This window comes from Dysidea avara, chromosome 6 (assembly GCF_963678975.1).
Source record: "Dysidea avara chromosome 6, odDysAvar1.4, whole genome shotgun sequence".
NCBI lineage: Eukaryota > Metazoa > Porifera > Demospongiae > Dictyoceratida > Dysideidae > Dysidea > Dysidea avara.
In genome coordinates, this window is record NC_089277.1 from 25,534,209 (window position 1) to 25,556,585 (window position 22,377).

Genomic DNA, 22,377 nt, shown 5'->3' on the forward strand with positions numbered 1-22,377 from the left:
GGGCAGACACCAAGGCTAATGTGTTTTCATCCGTTGTAAGGCAGTATCCTCAGTTAAGGGGTATGCAAACTGATAATTCTGTGATTTGGGAACTAGATGGACATTTTTTATAAAAGGGTTTTCCAGTATTCAGGGAAAGACGTTCCACTGTAGTATCATTTCACCCAACGAGGTGAAAATACAGTGTATGGTACTACTACAATGTAACATCATCTCATGAGAGTGCGACCAATTAAAAACAATCTAATTAAAGGGTGTGACACCCTTTTCACTTGCAAGTATTCATCCCGTTTCATATGGGATGAATACTCACAAGTGAAACGGGTGCCACGCCTTTTAATTAGGAATGTTTTTAATCGCTTGCACTCTCACGACACGGCATCACGTTTGAGCAGTACCATACATTGTAAGAGGAAGACTGTAAGCAGATTACAGAGTATAGTGCACATATGTAATTGTTCTGTAGAAGTTTGGTGGTCAGACTTACTAGTGAGTATATTAGTGGCTGCACAACAACTTTTTAAGGTCCCAGTTTATTACGAATTGTCCAGTACAAATTTGAGAGCACATATAATTCCCACGTGCCTTTATTCCAACACTCACTGACCAATTGTCATTGTGTATATAGACCAGTTCTAGCTTGTTTAGTTTATTTGCTTTCTAATTTGTTCTTTTAAGCACATAATTCAACACCCTGACTTCATTCTTGGGCCAATGTGTTAAGCATTATTGTGTTTGGGATAACATTCATGACTCAAGGATAGTGAAAAATATGGTATCAAATGCTCAAATTGGAACAGTTACACTTAAAGTGTTGGGTGTGGACTACCACACATGTAATTTACTTTATTGTTTAGAAAAAAAAATTGTGTATAAAATGTTTTCATATGAATGAAAATTATTTTACACAATTGCTCTATTATGATCATTTGGTCACTACAGTAAAAGAAAAATTATCAGTCATGTTGTTTGATTATTGATATACTGTAGCTACAGCGCTAAAGGTAGTAAGCCACAGCCTGTAAGTAGCTATAAGGTTCAAAAGAATGTGGAGTGCATAATTTTCACATAATTTTTCTGTGCAAAATTGTTTTGTGACAAAGAATCAGAATAATCTGGTATAGGCAAACCATACTGTTGACTAAAATGGTTAATCGAGCAATTTAAGCAATATTTCCAGGCTTCAAATTAACGTGCGGTCAACGGACAAAATCCGCACAAATAGCACAATGTCTGCACATAAGTGGTACCATAAAAGCTGATGTGCTAACAATAGCTGTCACTTGGTTGCTAGGAGATACTACATTTTCCCAACCAAAGGATTTACCAATGCCACCTCCCCTTTGTGTACTGCTATCACCAGCAGCTGTAATGACCACAGCCTGGTGATATGTTGCAGCTATGTGATTGTGGTTAACCTCAAAACCTTCAACGGAAACTCCCTATTCCAATTCCATCAGTGTAAAATGCTTCTCTAGCTCATGTCTGTACAATTTGACTCTATGTCTATACATTTGTGAACATGTAAGGACATTTGTCCTCGGCACTTTAAAAATTAAATTAAGGTCTGTATTTCATGCATTGCTTAGTGTAGTTATTATTCAGTTATGATCTTTACATGTTGTACATAAAAATTATGTAGATATCTTTTCTTTAACTCTTTGTACATTTTGTATTGCAGATAGTACAAACTCTGCCAAGTGGTACTAAATTCCGTCACAGAAGACTAACTGATTATGACAACCATGATGATGATGATGATGATGATGTTACCATAGAAACTAATCACATTCAAGATGGAGTGCAGTTGAACGTGTCACAATTGACAAGTGACAGGACTATACATTCTATTGTACTTGACATGGCACCAGTCACCTTCATCGACTCTGCTGGGGCCAGTACTATAAAATATGTATGTGTGTGACTCAAATGATACGTATGTATATATAATACACCTTTTAAAGTGCCGTCATAAGTTCTTTACTACAAGTATGGTTATGTTGGTAGTCCAGAAACACTGACTGAGGCTTAGCTATGTGATATTTCTTGTTTCAAGACCACTACTCATATACAGAATTCTTTATGGCCCATAGATTCCTTTTGTTAAGATGTTCATTCCTCTTACAAGAGTTTGAACACAGAAAGCTTTTGAGAGGTAGTTTGCAAGTCATTTGTATCTCAATACATATGTACATGTAGTGTATTGTACAGGTATGTATCTTTACTACTAAATTTTCTATACACCTCATATAGATTGTTAGCTGTTATTCTACTTGTAATGTACAAGTGTTACTGGCAGCTACCACAAGTGAGTATAGTAAACACAATACATACAGTAGTTTGCAGTTTTATAACTCAAGCTGTAAAACTTTTTAAAGGGAGTTTCTATATAGCTGCAGTTCAGTATACAGTATTTGTAATACACTAGAGTATTATTGTTGTGTTGCAGAGAACAACAGAGATATGCTAACTCGGTCAGGGTTTATGGATGAGTTTGGCAAGGAGTGGTTATTTCCCTCTATCGAAGATGCTGTCACATTTGCTGCTGGAGGAAACAGAGTCGTAAGTGATATTGTTGTTGTTGTCTGGTCAGATAGTGTACTGCAGCGCTAACACACTATGAACACTTCTTTATTAATAAGTTTAAAGAAGAAGAATAGGGATCGTTAGCTATGATCATTAAAAGAGTTGCAGATGGAGAAATAATTGCTGAGGTGGTAAAGTAAACCACATCCTCCTTGATAGAAGAGTAAATAAGGATTCATGGTTTACATTACCACCTCAGTGATCCCTTATCCATTTTTCATTTTTATAATCATGACTAAGAATCCCTATTATAAGTTTCTGAAGTTTTCGTGTCCATGTAGATAGACAAATAGAGTTGCCCCTGCTGGGAAATCATCATACGTAATCTATATAATAAAAAATGTCATATGTATCTTATGACTTATATATTACGCTATCTACTTAAAACCTGAAGAGATTACTGTTGACATTCATACCTGCAAAACATGGTTCTCCCATACATTATGTAAGCGATTGCCCAGTAGGGTACAACTGTTGCCTCCTCACATACAGATAATGTATGGGAAAATTGCAAACTATAACCTATGTGCCATATACTATCATTTTAAAACTTGGGAGCTGTTACAGAACTTCAGATATTTGTACCTAATATAAATTAATTACTTTAGAGTCTGTTTGTTAAGCTCGTGTATACATATACGTACCGTATATTAAGCAGATAATTATTTTTATTAAGTGCATACTCATCTCTTGTATTTAATCATGGTTGATAAGTGCATGTGGACGAACACAAAGCTCCAACACGAGGTGCAGCTATACAAAAAAAGAACTGCTAGAGGTTTGTCAACTGTGCAAGCCTTGAAATTTCACATGGTACGTACATGGCCAATATTAACATGGATTTCACTATGCCCTGTACTTACTGGGGCCGAGCAAAAATTCATGTTCCACGTGAAGGATCTTCTCTGTACACAAACTGGACTTCATACACATGGTGACTGCAAACCACACCACCCTAGGCCAGTTAATCCATGAGACACACTACTATTAGGCACATGTGTTTATGTTAATAATAATTTTTTGGGAAGTTTTATTATATAATTAGGCATTCCAGTATCCGAGATTTTTTAATAAAAAAATTCTCCGTATATTCCCCAATAGAACCCTGGCACAAAATGACAACTCGTGTTTAACTTTGGATTGCTCCGTCGTCTGAGCTCCAATGAGGATGAAAATCGCTGTGGGGTTTGTCCACACGCTGATCATCATGAAAATCTTAGTTTTATCATGCGCGTTACATATAAGTACGTTTTGTGTTGTTTTGTAATCTTTTCAAGCCTTGTAATATATGTAGAATACTTTAAAACTTTAAAAAACGTACTGTCGGGTGGAAGGTAGTCACTGGTGCTTACTTTAAAGTGCGTAGTTACTTCACTCGGGTTAGCAATTTTCAGCTCCAGAGCAATTTTCTAATGGCTGAGTCATCAGCTCAAAAGTATAAACCACTTCAAAGTCGGCATAACAATGCCATAATTGAAACCACAACTTCACCTTAGGTATTGTTGCATCATTGTGTCACCTCCACTTTAGTTGTTTACCTTTATAAGTTGTTAACTTGATGTTTTTACCAACTTGAGATAGCCACTTGCCTATATGGGTATACACCATTGTATTGAGAAGTGTGCAATAGGTGAAGCATATTTGCTCACCACAAAGTATACAAAGATCACTGAGATCCAATAAGATCTGAAGTTACTCTCATTACATGTACAAACTTGCAGCTAGAAGCAACTGCAGTTTCAAGATAGTCCAGATTGCTAGATGGCTTCCTGATTCAATTGTGCCATTTTTCCCTTTAAAATGTATGGGGAGCCCTGGAGAAAAAATGTACCTTTTTTTCAGTTTTTAAGCACTGTGCATGCCAAAGTAGCTAACACAACAAATTTGAGATCGGCAATCAATACTCTATCTATTGAGCATATAAAAAACCCGTTTTTCCAAAATTTAAAAATCGGGCTGGAATGCCTAATATAATCGGATGTGCCTAAAAATCACACTCTATGGTACTATGAAATTCATCTACATGTGTGGTGTATTAGAGCCTAGTAGTTCCAATTACTGGTAGCTATTTAAAGGTAGCTATTATTTTAAGTGCAACGATATTTGAAGAAATGCAGTACGTATGTGTATTTCATTTCATTTGTTTCACCATTGTATGGTACATCAATCGCACTCTTGCAAGCCGATGTTGCATTTGTGGGGTACTGTGTGCTATCATTTGAGGCTAAAATAACACTTAATGATGTCTGTTGTTTGTCTTCTACAGTACACTGAAGGCCATAGAGTAGTGCTAACTCAAGTTAAATTCCATTGCAAATACATGTAGGTCTGGGATGAAGCTTCAAATGTTTTGTGGGTTCGAAGGTTAAGTAAACTTCAAATTTTAAAACTATCTTTCGAAGCTTTGTAATGCACTCATAGTCTACGAAAGAATTACAAGTTAACATCGTTGTCTTTATTGCAGCTGCTTATTCATCTTGCACAATTGATGTTCGTCTCTTTGCGATCGTTCTTCGTGTGCCACACCCACTTTTAAACCATTGCAGTTTAGTTTGCTACCATATTTGTAGCCTTTGAACACCTTATAAAGTGATAGATAATGCATGGAATAGCCATTAGTTGGTGTTTGTCCATGCATAATTGCAGTATAGCAGATACGCCCATTTGCAATTGATCAATCGCATCATTCAGTGCCACTGCTATGCATTTTCCTAATGCTTAGGAACTTATTAAATAGGATTAGAAAGATAAAACTTAAGAAGGATGTGCATAAATGCAAGAAAACCTGTAACTTGAAAACTAACATTGAAGCTTCGAATGTTCGAACATTTTATTAGCGAGTGTTTGAAGGTAAATTTCACTATTCATCCCAGCCCTAATTGCAAACAGCAGAAACTTTGTTTAATAGTAGAACACATAGCTCGCAAATGTTACATAGGTTGAGGATTTACATCTTACTGGTAGTATGGTACATGTAGATCGAGAATCAGAGCAATCCACCCATCCTCCACTACTCAAACTGAAATACTGCTATCAAAATTTCTAAATAAATACAACAGTCATAGAAGTCATTACATGAAAACCTATAAGTACACTTTACTCATTAATTATAAGCTATACAGTACAAGCTCCCAACATACAATTTCGAGTGATACACATTTCACTTGTGTGGTTCAGTTTACCCACAAAGGTATACTCCGTTGTAATACCGTAAGAGACGAAAGTTTGGAGGGACTAAAGTTTGGCGAATTTGGCGAATTCGTAAAATTCGCCAAACTTTAATTCGCCAATTTTAGCCAAGTGCCAGCTGCGGGTGTGAACACGTGTTAGCCGGCTAGTTGAGGTGTCAGCGATGTCTATTCTGAATTACTTTAAGCTTAAAGAGAAGCTCAAAACTATTGATGATCAATTACCTCGTCCAGATGGACCCTTGAATAAGGAAGTTGGGATTCCTCGGTTAACTATTGTTTCTGCCAATGTCGCGGTTCGTTCAGCGATCGCCTCTCAAGGCAGTTCAAGAGGGCCGTATCTCCATTTAACTCCAGCCCAGAAGTTCCAAATTGGAAAGAGAGCTAGTGAGCATGGAACTACTAACGCACTGCGTTATTACAAGGCGACTTTTCCAGACCTACCCGAGTTAAAGGAAACCTCGGTAAGGAGGTTTAAAGATGCCTATAGAGAAAACCTGAAAAAACGGGTGCGATGTGATAATGCTGATGAACTAAAGGAGCTACCTAATAAAAAAATGGGAAGACCACTGCTGGTTGGTGAAGACATCGATCAACAAGTGAAAGAATATTTGAAGTTCTTGCGAAAGAAGGGGTCGGTAGTTAACACTGTTGTTGCAATAGCTGCAGCAGAAGGAGTCATAAAAAGTATAGATGCAAACTTGTTGGCATATGATGAAAATGGGATTCGTGTCAATGAAACAGGTATTGAGCTAACCAAATCATGGGCAAAGAGCTTGCTACATCGTATGGGGATGGTGAAAAGAAGAGTCAGTAGCAAGGCCAAAGTTGACGTTGAGAATTTTGATCGCATAAAAGAAGGATTCCTGTTGGATATACAAAATGTTGTGTCCATGGATGAAATTCCTCCTGCCCTAGTGATTAATTGGGACCAAACAGCAATTCAATATGTGCCCACTTCATCATGGACCATGGAGGAGGAGGGAGCTAGAAGAGTCGAGATAGCAGGGAAAGATGATAAGAGGCAAATTACCGCTGTTTTAGCTGGCACTATGAGTGGCGAGTTCCTACCTCCTCAGTTAGTTTATGAGGGCAAAACACGTCGCTGTATCCCAAAAGTAAGCTTTCCAAGTGGTTGGGATGTTACTTACACTGATAACCATTGGTGTAACGAGTCTACAATGAAGGATTACATACATAAGATAATCTTACCATATGTGCAGAAAAAAAGACAAGAGCTGAAGCTATCCTGTGACTATCCTGCTCTAGTTCTATTTGACAATTTTAAAGGCCAGTGTACAACCAACATTCTTACCACCTTAGATAACAACAACATCAACGTTCTTTTGATCCCTGCTAATTGTACTGATCGTCTGCAGCCCCTTGATATAAGTATCAACAAGCCTGTCAAAGAATTTTTACGAGGTAGATTTCAAGAATGGTACTCGAAGCAGGTGTGTAACCAGTTGAAAGGAGAGGAAGAAAGAAGTCCTATTGATTTACGTCTGAGTATACTAAAGCCATTGGGAGCAACATGGATGATAGCTGCGCATGAATACATCGCTAGAAAACCAGACATTGTCAGTAATGGCTTCAAATTTATGAAGGACATTTTAGATGTATGTTAGTAACAAAACTATAATCCCACTTTCATGAGCTATTAATCTGTTTGTTAAATTAGTGTAATATATTATCAACAATGGTGATTACAAATAAAGTTAAAAGTATATGAAATACATTGTTCAGTTATTTACATGGGAACAAAGAAAAGTGCTCATTTTTAAAGCAGGTTACAAGGTGTGATCTCATCACATCTTGCTTCAGATTTTGCCTGCTTGGGTTATGGCCCATTGCTAGAGCTACACCAAAGGCTACAGCATAAACACCGCAATCTTTAGTACCTTCCTGTTTCCTGCATTGCATCATCTTCACTGTTGGCACCTCACCATTGTATGTAAAGCATTTCTCAACAGTGATCAGGGAATTCTTATCAAGATAGCGGAACATGGAATCGTAGACTTTAACAGTATCACAATTTGAGTTTATAGTGGTTGCCACTATCCAATGCCTGAGACTTGGACAATAGATGATCTGTATCCTGTTTGATAGCGTAGTGGTGGTAAGATTATAAGGCCTATCTTTATCTTGTAACAAAGTGGAACAAAGCCCATTGATATGACCAAACTGCTGCTTTAGAAGTTGCTGCGCAAAATTTATTTCACGATCACTCAATTCTTCTCCCATCAATAGTCGCTCCTCATCAAAGCGGGCTTGTTTTTTTGGAGGAGAGCAGACAACTTCTTCTGGAACAATAACCTCTTCAACATGAGAATCTTGACATATTCTATTAGACATTGCTGAAGTATTAGATGTATCTTCAGGCTCAATTTTGATTAAGGTAGTTTTCTCTCCAGAGCTTGTCGGTTCATTGGTGTCTACAATCTCATCTATTCTTGTCTCTATTGCTTCGACCACATCTGTTGATGGGCTTTCATCATGGCATGTTCTCGACAAAGAGTCAATAATGCGCTTATGCAGTTGATCACACTTTTTGGCATCATTAACACTGAAAGTATACCGACATGGCACCTCCAATCCTCCTTGAGGTAAATCCGATGAGTAACGCTTCGTTCCAGTAACAACACATTTTATGTTCCCACCACCCCTTATGAACGACGAAGACAATGGAGATATTCTTCTTGGTACATGGCCGACAATCTTCCTCTCTCCTGTTATAAGCTTCTTGACAGCCACTGCTGACGGATCGTGCGTATTTCCAATCTCTCTTTTGCAGGGTAATTCTTCTCCAATGATAGGGTTTGGCCATATTTCTTTATACACGTGGTAACCATGCACCTTTGAATCAACAACAAAGTAGTAGCGTATAGCCATTTCACGAGACAAGTCACTTCTACCGCACGTGTTACCACGTTACCCGCTAGACATAGCGTATACTATATTTTCCAAGGTAAGGTGAGTATACGATATATGTGTTGGCGCGCGCCGCTATAGAGATGAATTCGCCAAACTTTCTTTCGCCAAAATGTTTAAGGGCCTGATTCGCCAAACTTTAGTCCCTCCAAACTTTCGTCTCTTACGGTACTTGTATATTAGACTAAACTTAAGGCCCTCTCTGATCTGTGCTGCAGCAAACCGTTTATCATTGCCATAAAGGTTGAACAGTTTTCTTGCCTTAATGACATATAGGTCAAAAACTATACCTTGATGAATTCCCCAGTTCATGGTGCACATAATGGTGGAAGTCCCAATTCTGTAGCCTGCTGCACTCGTGACTTAACCTTGTCGTACTAAAACAATATATTATCCATGAAAGGCAAATGTGGTGACATATTAGATGTTTTAATTTGTGTCATTTTTACTGACTACCAAAGTGACTAAAACATGCGTAAAATTAGTAGCATGTGATTTTTACATACTGTAAAGTATTTCAATCTCAGAAACACAATAATGCAGACAAGTCTGGTTTTCATTAGCAGGTCACATAATGTTACAAACAGTGCGCTATTAATTTTTTTTTTTTTTTTTTTTTGGCAGGGAGCACAGTCTAGTGATTATCCTGATAACACAATGGCAGAAAACATTTCAGTAAGTTTACTGTATTACAGGAATGTGTGATTGGAATATTTCTATAAATACTTGAAATGTCACCAATTAACCCTACATATTTTTACCAAACTATTTCACTATTGTAGGATCTAGTTGTTCTTCGTAACTGCCACTATGTTTGGTACAATGTGTATGCCTAACAAAAAATTGAGATGTACTGTATGTACACATATAGACCAAGGTCATATGTAAGTTAAAAGCATCAGACCAACATATTTGGTAACTTTTGTTTTGTACTTGTCCCTGAGGTCACCTTGTAGAAATATAAATCAGGGGCTGTGATCCCGTGCAGTAGTGTGGGCACTTTCCAGTTCTAATTGCTGTGACTGCTCTATTACACTATTTGATTGTTCTGTTGGAATAACACAACTTATGAAACCCTCTGGTCTGTATAGGGTTTCCATAGCAGAATTCTTTAATAGCCCACCTGTAGATATGCCACATACTAGTCAAGACACATGATAGTGTGTCATGTGGCCAATAGCAAGCAAGTGAAAGGTAAGTGTGTTTTTACAGGAACCAAGAAAATCTATTTTCACACATACGTGCACTGATAGTGCTACAGCCAAAACTTAACCATTTTTGCTTTGCAAAATCCCTAGGAGTGGAGCACCTTCTATTCAAAATTTGAGCTGAGTCCACCCAGCCATTACTAAGTGAGACATGCACATTCAAAGTTAATTTCATTTTATTTATACAGTACTGTTAGTCTCTTATGGCTAAACTGTACTCTTCACCTGGCGTTCATCAATTGAAGATGACAAGTGCCTAGCTGTGAAAGGGTCTGGTTCTGACACCCTGAACTTTTTCTTGGTGATAATTATACTCCTGGTTGACTTTCATCATAGCCTCTAGATGGAACAATGGACTATATGGCTGCTGCTACTTAAGCCAAGTACATTCATGGTCACCCCCTTGGGCTGTTAGCAACCAAAGGAGAGATATGATTAGCAGTCAAAACCATAGATAATCAGGTGAGGGTTGAAGTTCTTCTACCATGTCTTAGACACCAAAAGTAAATGTTGCATTTCAGACTAGGTTTCTTTACATTTAAGGAGGACGACTAAATTATATGACAATGTCTGAAGATAAAGTGCTTCCCTTTCCACAAACTACACGTTACTCGATGGGTGTGTCCCAACTCTACCTTATACACGTATTGCATATAGGGATGCTACAATATACTGTCATATCATACACTGGGTATATATAATTTTTTGCATGCCAAATTATCTTTGTACATATGTTGTTCTTTGTACACAGAAACAGAAACAAAAGGTCCAAGATGCTGATCCAACAAGCTATGGGTTGCCCTTTTGCTTGGCATCACTATGGTAATCAAATTTATTTTATTGTTTATACTTGTTCTGCTTACTGGATTTGACACACAATGTACAGCATGTTTCATGATCCCATGTTGTGGTGTTTCAAACTATTGTTTTTTTACTTAGCTGTAAATAATGTAGTGATAGATGGAACACCTACGTAAAAGAAGATGACTGATATCAGTAAACCAGTGTGACTTCTACCAAATCACACTAACCACACAGGGCTCAAGCACTAAGTTTTAAATGAGAAGTTGCCAATGACCTGAAACACCATGAGAAATCCAATTATAAATCCATTAAATATTAAGAAATTTAGAATCACATACAAAATCAATTATTTTCATTTCCAACCATTCACGAGTGTACTTTTATAACAACAGAGTTAGAATGCATGATAAAGTACCTAAGAGTATTCATCACAACAAAGGATTCAGCGAAGAGGATGGCCTCAAGGTGGCTTCAAGTCGAGCAAGGCTGTGAAGATGGTTTTGACTGACCTATTTGTAGTAGCTAATTGACTGCTGGATGTTTCGTTAATGATTAGTTTTGTTCCTGTTTACTTAAAGGCATGGCCACTACAAGTTAAGTACATTTGTTACTAAAATGCATGACAGAATTCACAGACTGAACAATACAATATCACGGCATTTATAGTGCAGTTGGAGTAGCCCACCCATTGCTTGAATGTGGCTCATCACTTTGAAAATAATCCTTGCCTGCATCACTGTTTTCCTTACAACATAATGATTACAGTACCACTAAGAAAGTTGAATTTTAATTCAAAAGTGAGCTATCTCAAAGATATTTAGTCAATAGCAAAATCTGAACACCTGAATTATTAGTTTAGTACATGTGAATGAGAAAACAATAATAAAGTTGAAGTGGCTTAAGTAACAATAGTTGATTCCACAAATTTAGCACAAGAATCTTTTATGCTTTGGGGAAGTACTGAAAGCTTAAGAAATTTCTGTATGGATTTCTGTATGTATAGCAAACAAAACTTCCTTATATTGTGTGAATAATTCATTATTTCGTATACGTAATATACTGCAACACTTAGCCATAATGCTGTAGAGTTTAACATCAATAAGAATTGTATGTATGCAAATTGCTCTGTTTGCTTTAGGTCTGTACTCTCTTATTGCATATTTTGGGGACCAGAAAGTGGTATGTTACCTATACCATGTACATGTGTGGTTCTGTGATGAAATACGTAAGACTGAAAAATTACAGTAACATTTTTGGGAATATCAGTGTAGGGAAGGCAACCTTGAATGTTTTTTGTGACTGAAATACTGTATAACACTGTTAATGATGACTTTCTAGCTATTCTTCAGATGACCCTGTTTAGTGTATTTCTTGTTTTCTTCCAGGTTGTAGTTGTGATGGTGATGGTGACTCTAAATATGGTGGTGGTGGTAGTGATGATGACATACCATTACCAGCTGTATGTTCTCATTAAAATGACTGTAATTGTTAATGGGGCACTGCGTCCAAATCAAAGCTGTGCAGTACATAACACTTTATTTCATAACCTGTGAAATCATTGCTTAACAGCAATTATGTATATACACACTTTTATGGCAAGTGCACCAGAAATAGAATTATTGCCTTATAAAGAGTTGTTTACAACAGATGTATGTCAGCAAGATCATTAAGCAACTGCTACATCTTGTTTTTGTGTTCACAATACAACAGTCTTAAAGCACTTGTAAGCTCGCTTTTAATACTTTTATGCTCACTTAACTGAACTATTTTGTTGTATCACTAGTCTGTTTGTATGTTAGCAAACATAACTACCAACCCATATTGAATGTTCTTGCAAATACAGGCTGTATATAAATCATTCCAGTGGTTGCACTTTTAATTGGATGATAGGTCACTTGCCTTGGGCTATTGTCCTGCTATGAAAAGTTGAATGTAAGCAATAATGTGACTAAAAACTGAGGGCATACATATAAGGCAAATCACCTAACATCCGATATACATACATACATACATACATACATACATACATGCATGCATGCATACATACATACATACATACATACATACATACATACATACATACATACATACATACATACATACATACATACATACATACATACATACATACTGTATACATGCATTATATCCACTTATTGCATACGTATTACTTTACTAGTGTGTGTATATTTCAAACTTTATCAGACATTGCACCATTATAGCCACTGATAAACCTTGGAAACACATGCTATTTCAACGTGATTGTACAAGTAAGATATTAAAGGCATGTCTACCACACAGACAGTAATGAAATTGGACAAACTGTATGTTTACCAAACCTTTATAACTATTATGTTTTGACTTCCGGTATTGTATTATCAGTCCCTAGTAAGATGTCAATGACAGAACTATTTGTTGCTAAGAACTTAGTGTAGTTAATTTAAGCTTATGAAGATTTAAGCTCTCAATAGTTGTGTTTTCTTTGGCATGTGTCAGATGGTTCTTTAATGGTTAAGGAAAATATGGAACCTGTGAAGTGATAGCCGCATCACTTCTTAGTAACTGCTTTAATACATGTATACATGTACTACATATGACAAATTTTAGCATGCTATAATTGGTATACACTTTAGGCTATAAACCAAACAAAGGAATTTCATGACATGTGCAAATCACCTCGGACATACACCCTTACGTCTAAAACAGTAAGGCTATTTACAGGGTATATGTGTCTATGTGTGCATATATACATATATACATCATTTCATGTGAATTGCGACCAGGTCCTCTCTAGTAATAGTGATGCTAAACTCTTCAAGTTAATATGTGACACTAGAGTATATCATGGTGTCATGTGAAACCAATTATCTTGGAATAATTAACAGGATACACCTCTGAAACACTGCAACTTTACAAGCATAAAACTGGTTGAAAGAGATTGAGATACTCTAATAGAGCAGTCGCTTACTCTAATAAAGCAGTTAACTTTTCAGTCCAAATTTCTAATATACAAGTGCAAGGAAAGTCAAAGATTTAGAAATGCATAACCACAAGAGAGAATCACGTGAAGGCTGAATATTTAATAGTTGCGAGGGATTTTGCTGATATATACACCCAAAGCCCGAGGGCTGCGAGTGTATATGTCAGCAAAATCCCAAGCAGCCGTGGTATAAGTGATATATATCACTTGGGGCACACTCACCTAATAGGTGAAAGAACTAACGAGAACTCATCCCGTTTGTTTTATACAGTAGCATCTGAAATCAATCATGGTTTTAAAAGCGTGGGCTAATAGCCATCAAAACGTTGTCCATACATTAAAACGTCATTAATACGTTACTATGCTTCAACACGCTATGTTAGAAAACTTGCAATTGTGGGATTGAGTTTATATTGTTATCATTAGTTAAGCCAACTAACTTCGCTATTGGGACAGTAAGTGAGTTATTATATTAAGTTAAGTACTTAGGACCATAAGTTACTAACCTATTTCAGCGTAGCAGTAGTAGTTTTTCCGTTCTGTGCTCTGTTCAAAGGCTGATACGCGGTGGGTAGAAATACGCATCCACGATCTCCCAAACAATTATTTTGTGCCTTCATTATCCTTTACTAACAACCAATTAGTCCATCTTAAAGAATATACTCAATTTAGCAACCACTACAAAATCGAGTCCCACACTGTAAAGCTCTATGTCGTTCAATATAACGAGTCAAAACGTACCGTTTCTTTGAGCTGGCTGGGCATTGACAAACCGCTTTCCCATGATATTGCCCGGGAAATATACGAGTTAAACACTGAGCGGTGCCTTTGAATGCCCACGCTAAAGTGGTATATGTTATGTTAAATACAGTAATACCATTTACATAGCATATTTGATAAAGTAGAGAATATACAACACATGTAACAGTATCCTTCAGAGGTATGGTGTGAAAATTACGAATGATTTCTAACATGGTAGACACTACACATGAAATCATTTATGTAATACTTTGAAATGACATTTTGTACTGAAATAGGACAGTAAACCCACAACATACATACTGCATTAAAGGTGTGTCTCATGTCCAAGTAAGCTACATAAATATTGCAGAAACCAAGCCTACAGTGTTTGCTGTTTTCACAGTATTGGTTATAAATTGATGCCTACAGATCAGTGAAGTTGTTGTGAAGAAAACATGAGGATGGTTTTGCTTGATTTTTTTGGTAGAAAAGTGCAAACCTTCATAATACCTACTGGTGTGCATTAGATGGATTTTTTCAAGCAGCCTGCACAATTTTTATTAATGTAAACCAGCAGCCATATGCTTGGTTTTTACCAACATGTTCATGTATGTATTTGTTAGGTATGTTGGTATAATTTTAGGCTGAAAAGTTGAAGATCCCAGTTTATCAGCTTGGTGCTATCAACAGGGAATTGCACAACCTCCTCTCTACAATGAGCAATTCAGGGCGTATGAGTATTAACCCAGGAGGATTGCTGTCTAAAATTAATGAAAGGTAAGGTTTAATACATTGTGCATGTATACTGTACAATGCAACTGAGATGATGGCCATTCACTGATTTTGAAGATTGTCTAATTATCTATAATGGATTAATGATTAATCAAGGATGGCTGACCACTTTCTGCTAAAACGGTTAACTACTCTAATAAAGCAGTCACACAACTATCTCAAGGAGTTGTGTTTAAAAACTAAATCAAATTGGTAAGTGAAATTGAATTTCTTAGACCGTCATGCAATTTAAATCTGTAAGAATCGACGATTGCTTATACATGTTGCTCAAACTCGTAAGATACTGTAACTACTGAAGTACATGTATGTACCATTGGCATTGACATTGCAAATTTTCCTTCTCCCCAGATCCTCTAGCCTTGCATACTTTTGCATTGCACAATCATTCCACCTTTAAGTCTGATTTAACATACTGTAATGTCAGATTGGAAAAGTAGTTATGAACTTTTCTGATACATGCTGCACACTTTAAACAAAAGTGTTCTAATATAACAGTCGTTGTAAGCATACAGTGCAAGTTGATATTCAACCCAATGAATGAACCACACATATATATGTAGTAGATTAGCAGTAGTTATTCCAACAGTGTATTAGCAAAGTAAAATGTTGGTATGAAATGGTATACTGCACTGTTCTAATTGGTTTTTACTACCAATTAACTTGTTTCTGTTCCTGGATTCCAAGAAGGCCTGTACTGGTGTTTGCCTCTTTTTTTTTAACTTGATGTTAGCTGCTAGTAACATTTGGGACATATCTAGATCACATCTGGATGGCCATTTATGTGATTGGGTCAAGTGTATCAGCATTCCTGACCTTGGTCTGCTTTTTTTTAAAACTGGTTTGCTTTTCTTTATTGTAGTGGTGATGGTAAGGTGTTTGATGCAAATCAACAAGATGCTCATGAACTACTTAGACATCTACTGCAGCATCTTAAGGATGAAGAAATTAAGGTATTGTTTACCGACAGTGTTGTACATACTACAACTACAGTACACTATGTACCGTACAGGTGGAAATTTTGAGGGACAAAAAAATTGTGTTTACAATATTTTGCATGTTTTAATTCATGAAATTCTTGAAATAATTAAAGGTGACACATGTAACCTCAAACATGTACTGTTGTGAAGCTGTCACCAGACTCACCACTCACAAGGTTTGCAAAAATTCTGCCCAGTTACATGGTAGTTTAGTTTTAAAGATTCATACAGTAAGTTTTAAAAAAATTGTATTATGCCATTAGTTTTAGCCAACAACAAGCAAATTTCAAATGTAAAAGCAAGTTTCAAACTCCATTTTTTGTAGTCATGTGCATCACACCAGCCTCCTTTATCCAATGATTAAAAAATTTTTTTAGCTTTTAAGTGAACATTCTTACTATGATGTTTTTGTTGAATAACTTTCACTACTTATGTAAAATCACTTGGTTGTTCATCTGTATGCCATAGATACTATTTTTACATTACTATGGTAACCATAGATTATTCAAAATGAAGTAAGAAACTATAGTGGCTCACCACTGAGTGAAGAACTGATGTCAGGTATGCTCTAATCATTGTGTAGCATATGATTGAGTCACATATCAACGTTTTTTAAGGTTTTCAGTTTTTGTTTGTTTCTTACTGAATATCACATCCATGCAAGTGAGCAGGACAGAAACATGAAATAGACTGGAAAATGGACTTGCTACTGTACTAAATAGGGCTGGAACGAAAGTTCAGAAGCTTCGAAACCTTCAGAGGTTTTGTAACGTTTGAAGTGGTTTATTCCTCCAAAGCTTTGTAACTATGGATACTACCATGTCTAATCTGTCAAAAGTCATGTGCTTCTTTTAAGCATTCAAATATCATTGAAAAGATCAGTTGCAACAAAGTGTGAGACCATATGGGTATACCCAACAGTTATGATCAACTAACGTGACATAATCAACTACCTAGCTTCAAAGCTTTGGTCTTGCAAGAAGCTTTGAAGGTTGAAATTTGACCTAAATAAAGTTTACAAACAATACTACAGCTTAAAAACATGCAGTATTGGACACATCTTACACAAGTCTGCGAATCTCACTCTAAGTACAAGATGTGCTCAGTAAGCTTGTACTTTACCAAATCTTGAGTTAGCTACTGTACATACAGCAGTAACCTTTTGAAATTATAAAAGTTTCCCTATCAGCAAGTCTCTTTCCACCCATTCCAAGTCCAACATAAAGCATAATATTTGCATGAATATATAAATTCTGAATATGCATGTCATTAAATTGATTGCCTGTTCTGAATGATATAGATATTATATACATGATATATGACTTCAAATGTGCTTCTGCATACAGATTTACATATTTTGTTCATTTATCAGAATACCTTCAGGCAGCAAACAAAGGTGTAACTTTAATAGATCAAAATATTGGTGGAAAATGTGTTAATACTATCATCTGCCGAGAATGTTTAAAGGTACGTGTATAAAGTATTGAGTGAATGTGTGTGTGTGTGTGTGTGTGTGTGTGTGTGTGTGTGTGTGTGTGTGTGTGTGTGTGTGTGTGTGTGTGGGTGTGGGTGTGTGTGTGTGGGTGTGTGTACATGGGGAGGGGGGGGGGAAGGGGCGTGGGGGTTGGGGTGCGTGCGTGGGTGGGTGGGTGTGTGTGTACGTGGGGGTGGGAGTGCGCGTGTGTGTGTGCGTGTAAAGCAGCATATAGCAAGTGGCTAGAGCATTGGCCTGGTAATGATTACCAGGTTTGATGCCTAGTTATGCTAATATGGTGTTGTTGTTGCAAGAAATTTTGCTCATATTGCTTTAGAATACCCAGTTGTATATTGGGTAACTGGTGGCCTGGTGTCAACTGGGGTAGCAGCCCACCCAGCTGTAACATCAATGGATCCCTATTGTTTACCGGTGAAGCAAATACCCAACTGTCCTTGTCTCGCTTAGCAGTGTTGGAGTTGTTGTGTAACTTCAGGATCCGTGACCTCTCTTTGTGAAATTTGGACAGTCCTCCCCCAGGAGGATTTGCCTGCACAATGCTCAAGTGCCTGAGTGGTGCACCAGTGCTGGTTCACTGGGTGGTGATAGCTGTATTTCACATGGCTGCCATATAAAGGCTTTGTGTCAGGGTTTCTGATAAGTATTTTGACTCTGAGCCAACTGGCCCAATCCAGACATCTACTGTTCCACCAGTAGTATACCATGCACTGGGCCAATCAGCTTATGTTTGATGTGTATTAGTCAGTGTCACAAAGCTGGATAAGTGCTGAGAAAATTTGAGCCAAAGCCTGTGGGTCATTTTGTGCTCACTCTGGGCCAATTGTGTGCCATATTGCCTTAACAAATGTGTGTGTATGTGTGTGTGGAATTACATATAGTTTGTTCTTCAATCTTTATACATAGCCTGTACAATTAACAGAACCATTTTTTGATATATCATTGTCTATACCAGATCAATTGGTAAGTATATGCTTCCCATTACTTTTATATTGTTAAGACCACATCAAATTCTTTTCCAGACTAAAACTGAAAAAAGGAATGAAGTATCTCTTATAACAAGAAGACACACAGCCATTGCTGGCACAGATTTATCTCATGCTATTAATACAGACATTAACAGTGCTGGAGGCTTAGAGAGTCAGACAGTAGTGACTGCATCAGATTTAAGGTCACCACCAATTCTGGAAGCTCACATAAATCCCAAAGTAGCAACTGAATTCACCACACTGCAGCAGTACTTACATAATGAAGGACTTCACTACCATCCACCGTCACCTGCAAGATCACCAAGTACACTTGGCTTGGAGCAGTCACTGCACAACTACACAGACATCGATGTCTTAGATGATGACAACCGATTTATTTGTAATAACTGCAATAGAAATAATTGTAAGAATTTATAGTAGTTAAGGTACCACACAATTATGTATTTTATTTGTAGGCTTGGTGAGTAAACAGATAATGATCCTACAGTTACAGAATGTGCTGATTTTGCACATTAAAAGATTCAATATTGGCGACATTGCAGTCACTAAAAACAACAAATTTCTATCATTCTCACAGTTGCTGGACATGGCACCCTACTGTTCTGATAAATGTCTACAGGTTTGTAGTATAATAATCGTTGCTTGTACATTGTTGTGTTCTCTCATATTATAGCACCTAAAAGATAAAAATGATCAAATTTTGTATGGCCTGTATGCAGTAGTGGTCCACAGAGGAAGAAGACTTAGAAGTGGTCACTATGTTGCTTATGTACGAGTTCGACCAAACCGATCAAAAGTACCTCCACTTCCACAAGACTCAATCTACAACAAGAGTGTGTCTCATGATAGAGCTCCACAAGGGTTTGAGTATGATGAGAGAGCAGCTTATGATGGAGTGTGGTGCTACACTAGTGATCAGACCATCAACAAGTGCTCCAGAGGATTTGAGGATGTCAAATGTCAACATGCTTACCTGTTGTTTTATGAGAAACTGCCAACTAAATAAATTAGCTTTGACAGTTATTTTGCCAGTTAACTTTTTTATGTTCCATAAAGCCTTTAATAGTTTCTCAAGTAGTTTTTGTATAATAAGTTTTGACTATAGTATGTTCACGTTGAGCTGAATCCTGAAAACAGCTAAAAATTAAAAGTGGATTTTTTCTCAACAGAGTTAACATTTCTGCCAACCAGATGATTATTGGTAACAGCAAAGGTGTCAACAACAGACATGTACGGTTTGGCTCCATTACAAGTTCGGGAAAGGGCTCTAATGGACACTGTGCTTATATGGCTTCTCCGTAGGAAATGTATAGTGGAAATTTTGATTGGTCGTAAATGTTATGTCAAACATTTGACCAACAAGATTTTGAAATATTTTTAGCGGGTCAAGCAGTACTACAAATGAGCGAAATTTCAAGATCGTGTGTAATTGCATCCATGAGTTATTATATGTTTTTGAGGATTCAGATCAACGCGAACATACTATAGTAATTCATTTCATTACTGCATTTCATCACTGTAGATTGTGCAAGACTAGATGCTATCATCAGTATTAGCTAGGGTGCTAAGACTTTTTTGTGCACTTTTGGATAAAAGCATGAAACTTGGTACATAGTTTGTATTCATCATAAAGGCCAATTTACAATAGGGAGCCACCCCAGATTTGACCTTTTGTGACCTTTAGTGGTCAAGTAAGTGTGCAAAAATGTATTATTTTGTATTAACATCTGTTTTACAAGAGATAAACCTAAAGAGTTGGGTATCAAATGAAAGCTGGCAGTTCTAAGAGTATGATAAGACCAAAATTACATCAGTAACACATTCCAGTCAGAAGATGCGTGTCTTTTAATGTTTACATAGTACATTTTCAATTGTTTATACCTGTGTTGTATGCAAGAATTCCAAAAAATTAATAGAAAACAATTCTTGGCCCAACTGTTCATACCTGTAATTCTAAACATTCCAACACAAAAGGTCAACAATTTTGCTAAAGCCATATCTCTCTGTCAAGTTAGGTAAGAATTATACTATGTACGAACTTATACTGTAATATACACAGTGTACATTTCATTGGTACAGGTGAGTGAGTTTAAGTGTTTATTAATTTTTACAATGGCAAATCGTCATGTTTTTGTGGATACTGGGACTCCTACACCAAAAAGAATTGATACAGGTGGCATTAATTGGGAGTATTGCATACTTTGCCATGAGAATGGGACAGGATTGCAGTGTCCATATGCAGTGAAAAATAGTAATTTGATCACTGGCGGTGGGTATACGTCTTTAGCAGAACAGCTAGCTAGTTTTAATGAGCTTGGTAAAATGCTAATCAATGTTAATATCAAACAGCTTGATGATGGTGATAGTATTGAAGCAATATTAACAGGCATCACACTGGCTGGCATAAGTCCTGTCGTCTGAAGTTTTATCAAACAAAGCTGGAGTGCAGCAATTAAGAAAAAAGCAAATTGATGAAAATGTTGGTACATCTACACCTGTGCATACGCGCATGGTCAAGTCAGAGCACTATTGATCTTAAATATGATAAGAGTTTTCTCTGCAGTGAGCCAGGTGGACCTGAAGGTATATATATTCACAATGCTTCTACACACAACACTGATCATGATGCAATAGTACGTAAATGTGCAATAGCATTAATATTAGAAGACACTACTCTGTTGGCCAAACTTGAGCCGGGGGACATGATTGCTCTAGAAGCCAAGTACCATCGGAAATGTCTTGCAAATTAAACAATTGAGCAAGGGCATTAAACAGAGCAACTTGTGCTAAAGACAATGAGGCCATTTACATGGGTTTGCATTTGCTGAGTTATTTGCATTGATTTTATGGAAGATCTTTGGAAGGAAGATATCGCACCCCCGGAGCAGTGTTAAGACTCTGCACAGATGTACAAGAACCAACTTGAATAGCTTGGTGCTGTTGTTGAAGGTCACATACTTTCTTCCAGACTCAAAGAAAGATTGTTGTCAGACCTTCAAGCACATTTACATGAAATGGTGTGATACTCAGTTTTGATGAAGATTTAAGCTTTGCTCTTTAGAAGGCTTGTGATTTTGATGGTGATGCAATGCACTTGGTTTGTGCTGCACAAATAGTGTGCAAAGCAATGTTTGAAAAAAATTCCTTTGATGGATCCTTCAAGGAGTCATCTGAACAAGATGCGGCTGTGCCACCATCACTAATGGCCCTGGTTAGAATGATTCTTGATGGCCCTAGTATCAAGAATCAGTCTGAAATTGTTATGTCCACCTCAAGGGCTGCTCTTTCTATATCTCAACTTCTTATGTTCAACATTGTGAAATATGGTCATGGTTGAGACACTGATCATAGTCATGAACAACATAATCGTGACCACGAAACCCCACTAGCTTTCACTGCTTGAAGGTTCTTAGTTTACTAATTTGTTAAGCTGCTTTACTGTAGTTGTATCCAGTTATACTGATAGTAAAATGTCAGTAACTTTAAGTATATGCAACATAATTGTTTTACTAAATTTTAAACTCTCAGTAAACATCAGTGAATGCAGGTTTACTGAAAAGCTAATAAAATTCCTAACAATTAACTGTTCCATATACTGTGGATATACCACTCTAGTAAACTAAGAAACTTCAAGCAGTGTTTGTATGTAGCATTTAAATTACATGTTGCTACCTGGAAGAATCGCTTAT

At 36.9% G+C, this 22,377-nt stretch overlaps 1 protein-coding gene across 2 annotated transcripts in view; it reads left to right on the forward strand.

Annotated features, from left to right (window-relative positions):
- Nucleotides 1–19,792, forward strand: part of LOC136257746 (prestin-like) — a 34,463-nt gene extending 14,671 nt beyond the window's left edge. Inside the window, exons 15-31 of one of the 2 annotated variants that reach the window (XM_066051040.1) lie at nucleotides 1,682–1,912; nucleotides 2,254–2,308; nucleotides 2,450–2,562; nucleotides 9,330–9,380; nucleotides 10,665–10,735; nucleotides 11,856–11,896; nucleotides 12,103–12,176; nucleotides 12,940–12,987; nucleotides 13,351–13,422; nucleotides 15,082–15,215; nucleotides 16,090–16,180; nucleotides 16,708–16,768; nucleotides 17,580–17,674; nucleotides 18,606–18,662; nucleotides 18,722–19,091; nucleotides 19,144–19,307; nucleotides 19,362–19,792. In XM_066051040.1, coding sequence (XP_065907112.1) covers nucleotides 1,682–1,912; nucleotides 2,254–2,308; nucleotides 2,450–2,562; nucleotides 9,330–9,380; nucleotides 10,665–10,735; nucleotides 11,856–11,896; nucleotides 12,103–12,176; nucleotides 12,940–12,987; nucleotides 13,351–13,422; nucleotides 15,082–15,215; nucleotides 16,090–16,180; nucleotides 16,708–16,768; nucleotides 17,580–17,674; nucleotides 18,606–18,662; nucleotides 18,722–19,091; nucleotides 19,144–19,307; nucleotides 19,362–19,694 — 2,061 coding nt within the window. In that variant the 3' untranslated portion in view covers nucleotides 19,695–19,792. Of the gene's footprint in view, nucleotides 1–1,681; nucleotides 1,913–2,253; nucleotides 2,309–2,449; nucleotides 2,563–9,329; nucleotides 9,381–10,664; nucleotides 10,736–11,855; nucleotides 11,897–12,102; nucleotides 12,177–12,939; nucleotides 12,988–13,350; nucleotides 13,423–15,081; nucleotides 15,216–16,089; nucleotides 16,181–16,707; nucleotides 16,769–16,824; nucleotides 16,871–17,579; nucleotides 17,675–18,605; nucleotides 18,663–18,721; nucleotides 19,092–19,143; nucleotides 19,308–19,361 lie in introns of those variants that run through there. The other variant, XR_010702138.1, reaches the window with a different exon arrangement.
- Nucleotides 19,793–22,377: the final 2,585 nt, after the last annotated feature.